A 15,142-nucleotide genomic window follows, 5' to 3' on the forward strand; every position below is an offset into this window, starting at 1 on the left:
TAATTTCTTCTATGTCACCTATTCTTAACCATAGGGCCACGAACCACGCTTGGGCCGCGAGCGCCACCTGGAGGCCCGCAAAAAACTTTACGTATTTTCACCTGTGGGCCGCGAAGGCCGCGGGACCAAACAAGATATCAATTGAAGACACCAGAATGACCACTGTTATCCACTAGACATTACAATACACTATCCCACCACTAGTGGCAGTAATGCCTCAGTTGTTTAACAAACGCCATTAAGCAGAAGACGCTCAGTCATTTGTCTCAAATTGTTGTTAATGTACATTTGTTATATTTATAAAGCTATAAATGACAACCGTCATTTGCACTTTATTTCAATTTTCATTAACAACTTATTTAATTTGAAAAATATTCTTTTAAATTTTTTTTTTCAAACATTTGACACATTTTATTTTTTATTTTATATATTTTTATTTATATACATATTCTTTTCTTAAGTAAAACTTTTCAAATCTAACTGATTTTTGTAATAATATGCCTGACTTGAGCCTTTAAATTTGTTTTCGATGCAGATTGATTTGTTCCATGAATTGTGTGTGTGGCATCTTTTATGTGCAGGTTTACATATGCATGAATAAAAAAACTGTTAAACTGCAAATGGATTTCATTTAGTTATTGAATAAAATCAACCAAGGGTGAGATCAATAAACCAATACAGTGCTAATATTTGAATAGGCCCTGGGCCACTTTGTACTGTAATTTTTTTTTTTCAAAGTCAAACTGTAATATGAATTCCTTTATTGTAATTCATAGCAGATAGTACCAGGGTTACAGTGTAAAACTTGCATTAAATTCTATCTGTGAGAAGCTGTTTAATATTTCAGAAAAAAGCTCTCATGGATCTGTCTGTACACTCTAAAAAATGCTGGGTTGTTTTAAACCAACTTTGGGTCAAATATGGACTAACCCAGCCGTTGGGTTAAATTTTTACATTACATTTTTAACCCAACATTTCGGGTTTGTCCATATTTGACCCAAAATTGGGTTAAAACAACCCAGCATTTTTTAGAGTGTACAAGGTGCTCATTCAGGTGACAGCAAATGAATGACAGACTGAAGGAGTTCAATAACGGGAATGTCAAAGAAACTGACATTTAACAGGAGTCGGCGCCCCCCTCTACCACACCTGTCACACACATGTATGTAAATAAGCGATGTTGACCTCGCTCAGAAACAGACAGTGATTACTCTGTCAGGAACACAAAGGAGGAAAGCCCCTGCAAGTGAACCCTAACGACATGATGGCACTCTAATGATAGCTTCCAGTTTTGGAGGTTGGAGATGCATACAAATAGCAGGTCCATGTAAGGCAAGACACTAGACTTAAGATATTATCAAGCTTCTTCGAAACCAACATGAGAAGGGATGTAATAACCTCAAGAAAAGGAAAGAAAAGAAGGAATTGTATGTTTTTCTTACGACTTTTTTCTTCTTAAATGAGGGGGGGGGGGGAACTTTTTTACTATAACTAACAGAGTTACATCCAATAACTATCTACTATCACAAACAATGCCTAGCAAATAGTTAAAGATATGTTAGCAACGTGCTAAATCATGCTAGCAACGTGTTAAAAAATTTTTTTTTAGTAATGTGTAAAAAACCCATCAATGTGATAATTCATGCTATGAGCTGAAACATGTTAGCAATGTGCTGACTAATGCTAACACCACGCTAAAACAAGATACCAATGTGATAATTCATGTTAACAATTTGTTAATTCATGCTAGTAATGTATTCTTACATATTACAAACATGCTACTGAAATATGAAATAATGTTTGGCACATGCTTAGACATGCTTGCAACATGATAAGAATAAATGCTTGGAAGCTTATAAAACGTTTCAGACAAGGCTTTGTCAAGCCAACATAAAAGTTTGCTCCAAAGATTTTCGCCTTTTACTTAGACATGCTTTTTGATTGGTAAAATATTATTAAACCATTAAAACGGAATACAGAAAATTCGAAAGGACAATAACCCAATAGGAGCACACATGAACAGATCAAAATTTTGGTCTATTCCTCAAACAAAGCTATTGTGCGACTGTGCTTGGAATAATGATGCATAATATGGGCCACATTTACAACACCTTTATGGTGATTTCGGTCTTTTTTGGATCAGTCGTGTTCTGAGTAATGACAGAATTTTTATTTTGGGTTTGAACTATTCCTTTAACAAGGACGCGCTAGGTTTCCAATGTTTTCAGAGTGTTACAGTTTTTACCAGAACTGAATATATTAAGGATAGAAACAGCTGCTTAACCGCATTCATTGTATTGCTTTTTTTTAATATCATAATCCACCCGTTTGTTTTAAGATGCAAAAAATGATCATGATTCTCTTTTAGAATTTTTTATACAGGCTTTTTTTTTTTTCAATGATCAGATTTCGGGCATGCTTTCAATTTTACCCAACAAAGCAATCAAAAATCCATCTGGATCCTTAAAAAATCCAGGAAGGAAACATGCTAAAACCCTTAGACCACAATGAGACCTACCTGCCAGACTACTAGCTCATTTAAAAAAAAAAAATCTTTTGGTTAAACCACAATAAGATGACCTCGCGATTAATCACTTGACAGGCTGATCATATTCAGCAGAGACCAGACCAGCTGCCCACATTCAAATGCTCCAGAAAGCCTCCAAAGACATTCATTATTCACTTTGACATAAGATGACAAACAACTGATGGAGCCGGCATGCTGATGAGGAGTCTGGCAGAAATCGTGTGACAAGTGCACAGGCAGAGAGATAAGGTAAATCACAGGCCAGGAGGAAGTGAGGCATTTAATTGCTCTAAAAAGACATGTCATCTCTGACTCGCCAGGCTTTATTGTGCTTGCCAGCCTGGATGATTGTGAGGTGCTCTTGTTTTGATATGTTAATTCCCCTCTGAAAACACTGTTTGTTGAGCACACAGTGTTGGGATTGTATCATATGACGCATCCTTTATTTTCCATGCGAAGCTAATTGCTAAAACTTTTCCTTTAGTCCTAAGATGTACAGAGCAGAATCAACATCAAACTCTGATTACACCATGAGAGGATTGATAGGCTTTGAGTGAATAACACTTTCAGTGTTTCAGAATGTCACTGAAATTAAAAGCATCATTTTCTATGGTAACTATATTACTGTACAAAAATCATAGTGCGCCACTTTTAAACAGAATTGAAATAAACCAGAAGTAAAAAAAGAAAAACGCAACTGTTTAATTTATTCATGCTGGGAAACTGAAAACCAGCAATACTGTAATGATCTGATCAGGACTATAGTAGATTTTTTGCTCATTTTCTCATATAACAACTGGGATATCATATCAGCCATAACATTGCAATTAGAATGTCAAAACCCATTTAAACAACTTCAATAGCACACTGAATTGCTATCTTTCGACATAAAACTAAAGTTGTAAAACTTAAGCGAGCCATCACTCAAGTGCTCAAAGTAACATGACGCATTTTTAATTAGATTTTTTTTTAAAGGGTTTTTTTCCCCCAGAAATTAGGTCATTAATGACACCCCTCATGTCGTCCCAAGCCTGTAAGACCTCTGTTCATCTTTGGAACACAGTTTAAGATATTTTAGATTCAGTCTGAGAGTTTTCTGTCCCTTCATTGAGAATGTATGTGTGGTATAAAGTCCTTGTCCAGAAATAAAACATAAAGACATCATCAAAGTAGTCCATGTGACAGCAGTGGGTTAGTAAGAATGTTCTGAAAGGGTTAGTTCACCCAAAAATGAAAATTCTGTCGGTATTTACTCACCCTCATGTTGTTCCAACCCCGTAAGACCTTCGTTCATCTTCGGAACACAAATTAAGATATTTAAGATATTAAGATCGCTCCTGCATACAGTCCATAGGCTTCTTGAGGGACTGGCTCTTGCTGTCCCCGAAAAGTCATAAAAGACATCGTTAAAATAGTCCAAGTGACTACAGGGGCTCAATCTTAAGTTTATCAAACGACGAGAACACTTTTGTGCGCAAAAAAACAACAAAAATAACGACTTTATTTCAACTATTCGTTTATTTCTCCCTCTGCGCGAGTCAGGTTACTAGTTTAATAGCGTAAGCTTCTGTTGTTGTACGTCACACGCATCACACACACATGACCAGCGTCGGCCAATAGTGAGCCTACGTGTGACGTAGCTCTACGCAATCACACTACGTTAACGGACTACAGGCTTATGGAGAAGGAAGTGAATAGTTGAAATAAAGTCGTTATTTTTGTTGTTTTTTTGTGCACAAAAGTGTTCTCGTCGTTTGATAAACTTAAGATTGAGTCCCTGTAGTCACTTGGACTATTTTAACGATGTCTTCAATTACTTTTCGGGGACAGCAAGAGCCAGTCCCTCAAGAAGCCTATGGACTGTATGCAGGAGCGATTTTAATATCCTAAATATCTTAATTTGTGTTCCGAAGATGAACGAAGGTCTTACGGGGTTGGAACAACATGAGGGTGAGTAAATACTGACAGGATTTTCATTTTTGGGTGAACTAACCCTTGAAGTATCGAAAATACATTTTGATCCAAAAATAACAAAAACTATGACTTTATTCAGCATTGTATTGTCTTCCGTTTCTGTTGTCAATCTGCGCTCAGTGACGCTGTAAGACGCTGTTGACGTGTATCTGGTGCGTCCGTGTATTCAGGTTCAAATAAATATGGCTGGGCAAGTCTTGCGCGTCTTCATCCGTGTCGAAATCCTTAGACATGTTTGCGAAGATTGTTTTGTTTACAGCATGTCTCTCTCAGACTGTTAAACAAAGCTTGGGCGCTCTGATAACACGTCAGCAGCGTCATGCATCATCAGAGTCACTGAACGCAGATTGACAACAGAATCGGAAGAAAATACAATGCTAAATAAAGGTCACATTTTTTGCTATTTTTGGACCAAAATGTATTTTTGATGCTTCAAAACATTCTAACTGTGACACTGCTGTCACATGGACTACTTTGATGATCTCTTTATTTCCTTTCTGGACAAGGACAGTATACTGTACATACATTTTCAATGGAGGGACAGAAAACTCTCGGACTAAATCTAAAATATCTTAAACTGTGTTTAAGATAGGCTTGGAATGACATGAGGGTCAGTCATTAATGACTTAATTTTCATTTTTGGGTGAACTGACCCTTTAACTCATCATAGCCATCCGACCGTAAAACTTTCTAAATGCACTCCAAAGTACATTTGAGACAAGAATACATTCCCATCACTCAAATGATCAACACTAATTGCAATATGGTTCAAAGACTACACTCAAAGAAAATTGTACTGAAAAGTTGTACTGAATACTGTAAATTCATTCATGGAAAAATATTTTACATGCAGATAAAAAAGCAGATTCTGGTAAGAAGAGAAGGGAAGAGAGACCCTGCAAAAGAGGGTTACGTCATGATTTTTTTCTATTTGTTTATTTTTGATTGGTGTAGGCACACACTAGTCTAAGGCAGCATGCAATTACCAAAGTCAGTTCATACAATCTTATATCTAAATTAGTCATTCAAACGGTGGTTTAAAAGGCGCAGTGGGAAACTGAGTTTAAAGCAATAATGGCTCCCTACCAACAAGTATAACAATACTCATATTGCTGAAATTGCTTGTTCAAGCCTTTGCTAAGGGAGACACTAATTAAATAAAACTTAAATTGAAAAAGGAGAAAGCCCTTATCTTAAGCTTCAGAAACAGAAGGTTCCAGGTTTTCTAATTGAAATGAGTAATGCAGCCAATGCCAGGGTAGTTGCACATTTAATTCAGCCTCAAAATGAAGAGCAGAGCCTTTTTTTTCTGGTATGTTGGTGCTTGTCAATTGATTACATCATCTACAAAAAGCTGACGCTCAATCTCCTTGCTATTTTCAAAGTCTCTTTTATCTTTGAGAGGAGTGCTGGATTGGCAAAAGAGAGTGCCTTTGTTTTTTTTAGTTTTTTTTCCCAGCCGTACATGTCCTTTTCAATATTCGAAGGAAACCACGTGAGACCTTCGCTATAGCGCAAAACCTCATGATTCTCAATTTCTCTTTGAAATAAACTGTCTGTTTTACCGCTCTGCTTGATCTCAAGCCAAAATGAACATAGTCAATTTGTTCCTGCTGGTCTGTTTTTTGCTGAAAATGGAGCCTGCTGAATGGCATGTTTTGTGGGAAGCTGAGGCGGTAAATGCTGTCATTACTTTAAAACGCTTGATTTGCAAGGTCTTGAGGAGTTGCGCTCACTCGTCTGCTCTTACCTTTTCCGTCGACTGCGATGTCCCGAAAAAAATGGGGATGAAAGCGAGCCAGATGATGCAGGTGGTGTACATGGTGAAGCCGATGGGCTTGGCCTCGTTGAAGGTCTCGGGCACACCTCTCGTCTTGATGGCGTACACGGTGCACGTCACCATCAGCAACATGCTGTATCCCAGGAGGCAGATGAGCGACAAGTCTGATATGTCACACTTAAGAACTCCACGTGCCATCTCTGGATTTACCGTGCGCTGGTCCTCGAAGTCAATGAAAGCTTTAGAAGGGTCCACTGCGAACCAGATGCACACCCCAAGGAGCTGAACGGATATCAAGCTGAACGTGATTACCAACTGCGAAGCTGGGCTGATAAAGCGTGGGGCACTGACCGTCATTTTGCCCTGCTCGAAAATCCGATATATCCGATTAGTTTTGGTGAGCAGCGCCGCATAGCTGATACTCATTCCAAGACCCAGGAAAATTCGCCGCAGTGAACAGATCCCTACATCTGGGGTCGAGATCATCAAGAACGTGGTAGCGTAACACAAAAAGATTCCAGTGAGGAGGACGTAGCTGAGCTCACGTCCGGATGCCTTAACGATTGGCGTGTCGTTGTAGCGAATGAAGGTGACCACCACAAAAAGGGTGGCCATGATGCCAACAATAGCGATCAGGACCGGTATAACGGCCCACGGCGAGCTCCACTCCAGCTTCACAATCGGGATGGGCTGGCAGCCTGTGTGATTCTTGTTTGGTCTTAAATCATATCGACACATCTTGCAGGTGTAGAGGTCGGCCTGATACTGGTAACCATCGCAGCGCTCGCAGTGCCAGCAGCAGGAAATGCCCTTAACTATCTTCTTGCGCCACCCGGGTTTGCAGGGCAGGCTGCAGATGGAAGTCGGCACCTGCTTCCCTCCACCTGGCCACTGCATCGTCCGCATCTAAATCACAAAAGCAAACACTATTTACCATTCACCTCGGCTAGAGACAGGAAACAATGTTTAACATCTCAAATTTCCTCATCCACTGACTCATTAAATTAATTCTTGGGGATCTCAAAGGGGCAATTTTAAACTGTATTCCTCAAGGCTATAATTCAATCCTTATTCATAAGTGATTTGCGCGTAACATTCATCAAAAAGTGGAAAAACTATCATCCTTATGTCTTTCCAACACCATATGCTGTTTTTATTTTGAGAGGATTTATTGTGCAGCTATTACTGTTAGACATAAAACGACAGTTTAAAGTGATCAGTAGTTGTAAAAAAGGTTTGCACTGTATTCTGAAGCCATGTTAGAGGTAGAGATCAAAATTTAAGACTTTATTTAATAATTATTATACTAATACTAACATCACTGACAGTAAAGTGTTATTTGTTTTTTTTAAATCCTGTGGCATAAACTTAGCCTCTATGTTAAGACTGTAACTTAAGATTAGGGCTGAACGATTTTGGAAAATAATCTAATTGCGATTTTTTTAACCAATATTGCGATTGCGATTTAATATGCGATTTAAATAAAAAAGTTATTTACCTTCTGTATTAGTCGACAAAGACAAGCAATAAATCATTGTACAGTAGCAGTGTTTCCTCTAGGATTTTTCCAAGCTGTGGGGGCAGGCCCATTTCCCCCGATATTTTCACTTAGGCCACGCCCCCTTATCTCCCCAAAGTATTATAATCGATCATGCGCATCCCGTGTGCAGAATGATGCACTTGAAGCAACACCAAGTCACAGCACGCAACGCTTCACATTGAAAAGAACATAGCGAAGGGATTAGATCTATAATATGCTTAGTAGGGCTGGACGATTTGGGGAAAATGTCATATTGCCATTACTGAGGTCAATATTGCATATGCGATTCCGATATAATAAAATGCTTTCATGAGTCCAACTTGCTTGGTTCTAAAGTAAAATGCACACACAGCTTAGTGATCATTCTGTGTATTAATGTTTATTTCTCAACTCAAACTAAAAACAACAACTAAATGATTGATAACACCTATAATGATCAATAAACCAACCAAACCATCATTACAGTGAAAGCTATTAACTTTTTAAAAAAAATTATTAGGCTAAAAAAATTTTTTAACAACTTTTAAATTAAGTGAACTTCAAACAATCCCCACATAAACCCATAATAAAAACCATATTTACCTGTGCCCTTCCTGTCTTAACAGGTAGGATACAGAAATTGAATAAAGTTATCAAACAGTCTGCGCTGCATGAATTATAAATTATATATAGAATAATCCTTATTAAAGCTACAAAAGTTCTTTAGTCAAGATCAGTAAATATTTTCTAATTTCCCTTTGTTCTTTTAACTTTACTGACAGAACGCTTTATTCGCTGCTGGCGCTTTAAGAGCACCCGTTGCCGAGACGCGGATCTCACATGCGCCTCATAGCACAAATCTTTTCGTCCATAAGACTTTTCTTACGTTATGAAGATACTCGACAAAACGACATTTTGGCATAATTGTGTGTGCTATTGTTCGTTCAAGCTCGAAAGAGAACTGTATTCTGGCACGCGTCAGTGCATGCGCATTATGGCGCGCGTCTTTCTGCGAGTCTCATTTAGGGCATTCACAGGCAGCTTTTCACTTCTTGTCGTGCAAAATGCGAAAAGGCATTTGCACGAATAAGAGCGGGATCGTGTAACACTAGTCAAAGGATGACAAAAATGAAGAGATGCTGCGTTAATAGCCCTAATTTGTTTATTTCATATAAAATCGCGGCATTTTGCGTTAAATAATTGCATAGGTTTGAGATCGCTATTACGATTGCGATTTGATTAATCGTGCAGCACTAATGCTTAGTGTATTCTATATGCAACAGTTTTTTGAGCCTTTTCTTTTAACAGTTTTAAATTTCAGTGCGCATGAAGAACAATAGCACTCTCTCGACTCTATGCTGTAATCTCACATACACCCGGGAGAAGGGAATGTGAAAGGGCAATAAACTCCACTCCAGCAAGATAAAGTCATTTTATGAAAACCATCTACTTTATGCTTTATCTACAAATAAAGTATAATAATGGGAATATTGACCTTGAAGAGAGTGTCGTCGTGTCGCAAACGAACGCGACGCGCTGTGTGAATTCTGAATGAAGAATGACTGAGGCGAGATGACTTTCCGTTAACTTTAACTTAGCGACTAAAATTACACATTATACAATGACTTTAGAAGTCTTGGAATATAGGGTGAAAACTTGATTGTGCTTTACGCTATTAAGTTTTTTATGCCTTTAGTGGGGCTTAACAAAATAACATAGTAATACTATGCAGAATATCGGACGTCACTGAGAAGCTGCAGCCGTGGCGGGAGGATTTTAAGTGTGGCGGCCCGCCACGGGAGAATGAATGTAGAGGAAACACTGCAGTAGGGATGGGAATCTTTAGATAGCTCATGATCCGATCTACTTTTTTTCTTATTAATTAATCTTAATAACTCTTAAAATATGTATTTAATTGCATGTGTAAAAACACATACTTTAAAAAAATAAATATACATTTTTTTTAATTAAACCAATTAGTTAAATAGGCTATATAAAATAATATAGCTTCAAAATATAAAAGCTAGTAAATAAAGAGAAACAAAAAAAAAAAACATTACAAGCAATAAACAGAGTGGTCTCAGTATTTAACAGTAGGCTGTCTGAATGTTTTTCATTCAAGAGCTGGAGTGATTTCCCCTCAGTTTAAATACGATAAGCTGCATTCACACTAATGCATATATCTCTTTTGAAATTGTAAATGTGGTTTGTCCTGTTGGTTTAAGATATAACTGACCGTGTTTACATCAATTTCGCGTCATAAAAGCATTTTGACATGCAAGTACATTTACCAATGAGTCACTCACGGCCGCATGCACGAGCGCTCTTCACAAAGCACGCGTTAGTATTTTAAAATGAAAGCAGCCTTCTCAGTGATTTTCATGGTTTTAATATAAGCCAACTGCATTCCAAAAGACATAAATAATGCCTCTGTGAAGCATTTGTAAAGAAAATTCCCGCGGGAGAGAACGCGCACTGCAAGTGTAACGTTATAACATCAAGCAAAGCGGCAAAACCTGTTCAATGAAGCCCGCGAATGTCCTTGTAATTCGGTTCAATCCCGAACTTTATGAAATAACGTTACTATGTTTTGGAAGGTTCGAGCGGTGTCGTGTGTGTGAGTGAGGAAGAGAGAGAGTGAGAGAGAGAGAAAATAGAAGCAAGCAGATTCAGAACACGGTTCGTTTCTGAAGCACGCGCAGCGTCATCACGCATCTGTGTTTAAAAACTAAGCTCAGACTCGATTCTGAAATTCTCTGAATCGATCCAGAATTGTTGAGGAGAGAATAAATAACACAATATCACATACATTAAACACAAACTGTTCTTTTCTGAACGCCAGAACGCGTAGCGTGGCAAGTTGATGCTTTATCTTGCAGACTGCTTTTCTCTCGCGTGTCACGTGACCAGTGTAATCGCAGCTCTTGCGATTACAAAATCGCGTTTCATCATATCGCGATTTTATCGCAAATGCAATTAATCGTTCAGCCCTACTTAAGATCTAGTTTGACCAACGTGCAGTTAGGTTTAATCAGTTTATGTGACCTTCAGAGTATTATAGCATTATTTTAGTCTGTCTTTCACACAAAGCTATTCGGAAGACTGCACACACACACTTTTAAAAAGAATGTTTTGCCCTGTTTGGATCTTGAAAAAGCTATTTTTCAGTCACTGTTTACTGTTGCTGTATGGCAACAACTGATAAAGATTTTGAAAAAATGTGTACTTTTGTGTTCCACAGGAGAATGTAATAACAAAATACAGGTTTGGAACAGCATGAGAGTGAATAAACAAGGGGGAAACATTATTATTATTTTTTTTTAAATAATCTTGAATAAGCTTACATTTAGGTGAAGTTGGTCAGTCCACTGGCCAATGATTTTGTATTCAGCTGTTGTGTTCTTTATTTGGTACTGGTAGATATCATAACGTCCTGGGGCATCTCCGTTCTCATTGAACTGCACCGGATTGCCAGCTATTCCTGAATATGTGAGCAGAGAAATCTGATTAAGACATGCAAAAAGTGTCCAACACCATTTTTCACACAATATTTTGTATTGAAATACTTTTCCACACACTATTTTGCATTTTTATTTGAAATAAATTTCCATGTATTATGCCCATCTCGGCATATACCTTCACATTAATGAGCAACCGCTCATGTATGGACACATCCAGGACAGTGTCCAAAATCCGTGAACAAAATTCAGCTGAGATTGATGGTGAGCTGGAAACTGAAACTAAAACTGAACTGCACTAAATGTGCTTGCTGTCAATTTAATACAACATTTGCAAAATACATAGATTTAGAGGCTTTTAATGCTATATTACACTATATTGAATAGCCATCAGTTTTTTAAAACCCCTTATTTATAATATAACAATGAGCACTGTATCTAAAGGAGAAATAAAGAACCTCATTTAAACCCGAAACAGAACGAAAAAATACACCTTGCATTCCCACTGCTTAGTATAACATGCATGGTCATATTTATTTGGCTCCGTATACACAAGCTGAAATTCCCTTTGCAGATATCTAACCTCAAGTACATTGAGTGCAGTTTCTATTTTGCCAGAGCAATAGCTTATGGAAGGAGGCAGGCGAGGAGGACAGGATAACAATGGGGCTGCATCCCATGATGCATTTTAGATTAGGTGCCTTATTCTGTGGAAAACCCTGCTGTCTCATGCTTTAAAGTTTTGGTTAAGCTATCTGTATTCCAAGCACCTGACCGTGTCCAACTTAATTCCCTGGACCCCGTGCAGCCGGATCTACCAAACAATAGCACAAGAAACTGTGTTTTCACTACTCGTGTTTGGGTTATAACTATTCTGAGGCACAATCAACATGAAATTCTCACTGATTATCAGCAATGGTGGATTTCTGTTGATGAATATCCATTCTTTGTGCAGGCTTGGAAGCTGCAAGAGGCTTATTTCAAACTCTGATGAGTCAACCGCAATGGATTAAGGGTTTAAGATTTTTTACAGCCATGCTTGGTGCCGGTGCAGCACACCATATAATGTAGACATATGTAAAGGATTATGAGAATTTCATAAGGACAAAATATTCATCAAAACATGAGAGTGCACATGAAATGACTGATATTCCCACAGTAAATCACTAAAGGTCAGATTTACTAAGTTTGTGGCAGCGCAAACCCTCTTTAGCCATTAAAAAGCTACTGCAAGGACTTGCTAAAGACATGCAGTGAAAAATTAGTCCTTAAAAGGTATGGACACGATTATTTTTGTGGCTGACCATATTGAATATGCATTTATAGGCGTTTCTCTTTTAGACGGAAAATGTATGGGAGGAGAGTATTTAAATTAATCATGCAAGGCAATTATTTTACGTTGTTTCATCATGCAGTACAGGGCTCTGACTCTACCAGGAAATGGCACTAAACAATGAACTGTCCCAAGACATATATCCTTATTAGAGCCGCAAGTGTACTCCACAGCATCAAAGGGTTGAGTTGAGGTTTCATCTGAGGTTCATTTGATGAGACATTGTGCAGTACTTCAAACAATGGGATCAGGGAGAAACAAAGGTAGACTTCCAGCTCCAGAGAGAAGGCTTACAACTCAGCCAAGAGATCATTCTCCAACCATGACGGACGGACGGATGGACGGACAGACAGAACTACAGACAGACAGACAGACAGACAGACACATAGACAGACAGACAGACAGACAGACAGACAGACAGACAGACAGACAGACAGACAGACAGACAGACAGACAGACAGATAGATAGATAGATAGATAGATAGATAGATAGATAGATAGATAGATAGATAGATAGATAGATAGATAGATAGATAGATAGATAGATAGATAGATAGATAGATAGATAGATAGATAGATAGATAGATAGATAGATAGATAGATAGATAGATAGATAGATAGATAGATAGAAGGGGTGTAACGGTACATGTATTCGTATTGGACCGTTTCGGTTCGAGGCTTCCGGTTCGGTACGCATACAAACCGAACGATTGCTTGGACCATTTTTCCTGCCGGCAAAATTCGTGTGACGCGGCCAACACAACGTTGTGCAACATCAAATGGCAAAGCAGAACGAAACTGCGCTACTCGTTATGTGCTTCATGGATCGTTTATCAGTTCGGACCAGCAACATCTGTGCAGCGCGAGCCGATCTCGATCAAGCAACACTGTTACTACACAGCGCTAAGAGATCCGGTAAAGAAAACATTTGAATTCGCCACTGAGGTAATAACATCGCTGCGAGATCTAGTGAGATGCATTCACATTTCTCCGTTGTTAACCGTAGATCTCTATTAGATCAAACAGCGCTGTCATGGAAACCAGGAGAAACATTGTGCCGTGAATGAACTAGTAATACCTTCGTCCACAGACCAGCAACATTCACCATGGATTTAATATAGTAACACTAACTGGAACCAGTTTGGCTGGAATGGTGAAATGCTTTCAAGTACTTCACACATCTTTTTCCAGCACTTCAAAATTCAAACATTATCTAAATAAATATATGTTTAAAAGTTATTTTTAATGTGATGACCAAAACATTATTCGTTCATCCTTCAAAGATGAGCCCCATTTATAAACCTGAAAGTTTCAAGATCTACTGTAGGAAAACTCACTTATTTAAAAATATTTTTTCTTTAAACAAATAGGAAATTTCTCTGGCATTCTTTCTTTTTGCTGTATCGAAAACGTACCGAACCGTGACTTTAAAACCGAGGTACGTACCGAACCGTGATTTTTGTGTACCGTTACACCCCTAATTTATAGATAGATAGATAGATCTACAGACAGATGGATGGATGGATGGACAAAACTACAAACAGACAGACAGACAGACAGACAGTTGGTACAAATAAGAGCTCTGTAAGGTGTTTATGTTTACTATTATTGTAATTATATGTGCTTTGAGATATGAGGTAATATATTGCCATCTCGTCTCACTTTGTAAACTCTGCTGTGTGCGTTCATGTGTTTTGAAGGAGTGGCGACTTTGCAGAGCGTTCTGAAGGGAGGGCGCGATTTTATGCTCTCAAAACTAAGGCTTGCTATTGCTAGCCTGTCTGAAATTGCCTACCCTACCTTTAATATAAAAAATGCCTTAGAAAATAATGTATTATGTGATATCTAGGACTCAAAGTAAATTCAAAACAAACTTATAAGATTCATTTTACTGAAACTGAAAGCTAAAGTGTTTTGTCATTTTCTACCATCCATTAGCAGAACTCTAAAACCCATGTTGGCAGTAATTTATGTTGTTAAAAAAGACAATATGGAGGAAACCTGCAATTTGAGCTTTGGGAGCAAAGCCAGCAGTTTAAAGGTCATCGCACTCAGTAGACTTACAAAGAAGAAACCATTCTGAAGAGTGATGGGGCCGCCTTTAATCTCAGCCAATTGAAGTCTCCAACTAACCTCACTCAAAGTCGTTTCAAGAGAGGAGGATGGGGTTATGTGTGGAAAGTAGCGCTGGAAACAAGCAATGCTGAGTTACTAGACAGTTTTGTGAGATTTGAGACCTGCTGTGTGTAGCCAAAGCTGTTTCAAATGCGAAACTGCCCCTCTCATCAAGCCCATGGTTATAATATAGCAAACAAATCTCTGCCAGCTCAGCTGCTGCTAACGTCTGCCATGGCCACTTCTGAACTGGCAGGAGAAGTGTTGCAAACTGATTGCATTCTGAACACTCTTATAATTATCAACATATCTGTTCATTAACAGTAATAGGATGACACGGACTCAAAGTAATACAAAAGCTGCTGATTTGCTGTAAATAGGGTTAGAAGTGTAAGATATATAGAAGTGCTTGTAGTAGAGCCTCTTTCAACTCAAG

General features: G+C 38.3%; 1 protein-coding gene across 1 annotated transcript in view; it reads right to left on the bottom strand.

The window, feature by feature from the left end:
- grm4 (glutamate receptor, metabotropic 4) overlaps positions 1-15,142 on the bottom strand; it is a 177,872-nt gene that overhangs the window by 20,841 nt on the left and 141,889 nt on the right. Inside the window, exons 8-9 of the mRNA XM_039693054.2 lie at positions 11,145-11,281; positions 6,252-7,187 (exon numbers count right to left, since the gene is read on the bottom strand). Of these exons, the coding sequence (XP_039548988.1) occupies positions 6,252-7,187; positions 11,145-11,281 (1,073 nt within the window). The remainder of the gene's footprint in view (positions 1-6,251; positions 7,188-11,144; positions 11,282-15,142) is intronic.

Source organism: Pimephales promelas, chromosome 8, assembly GCF_988280905.1.
Source record: "Pimephales promelas chromosome 8, fPimPro1.hap1.1, whole genome shotgun sequence".
Lineage (NCBI taxonomy): Eukaryota > Metazoa > Chordata > Actinopteri > Cypriniformes > Leuciscidae > Pimephales > Pimephales promelas.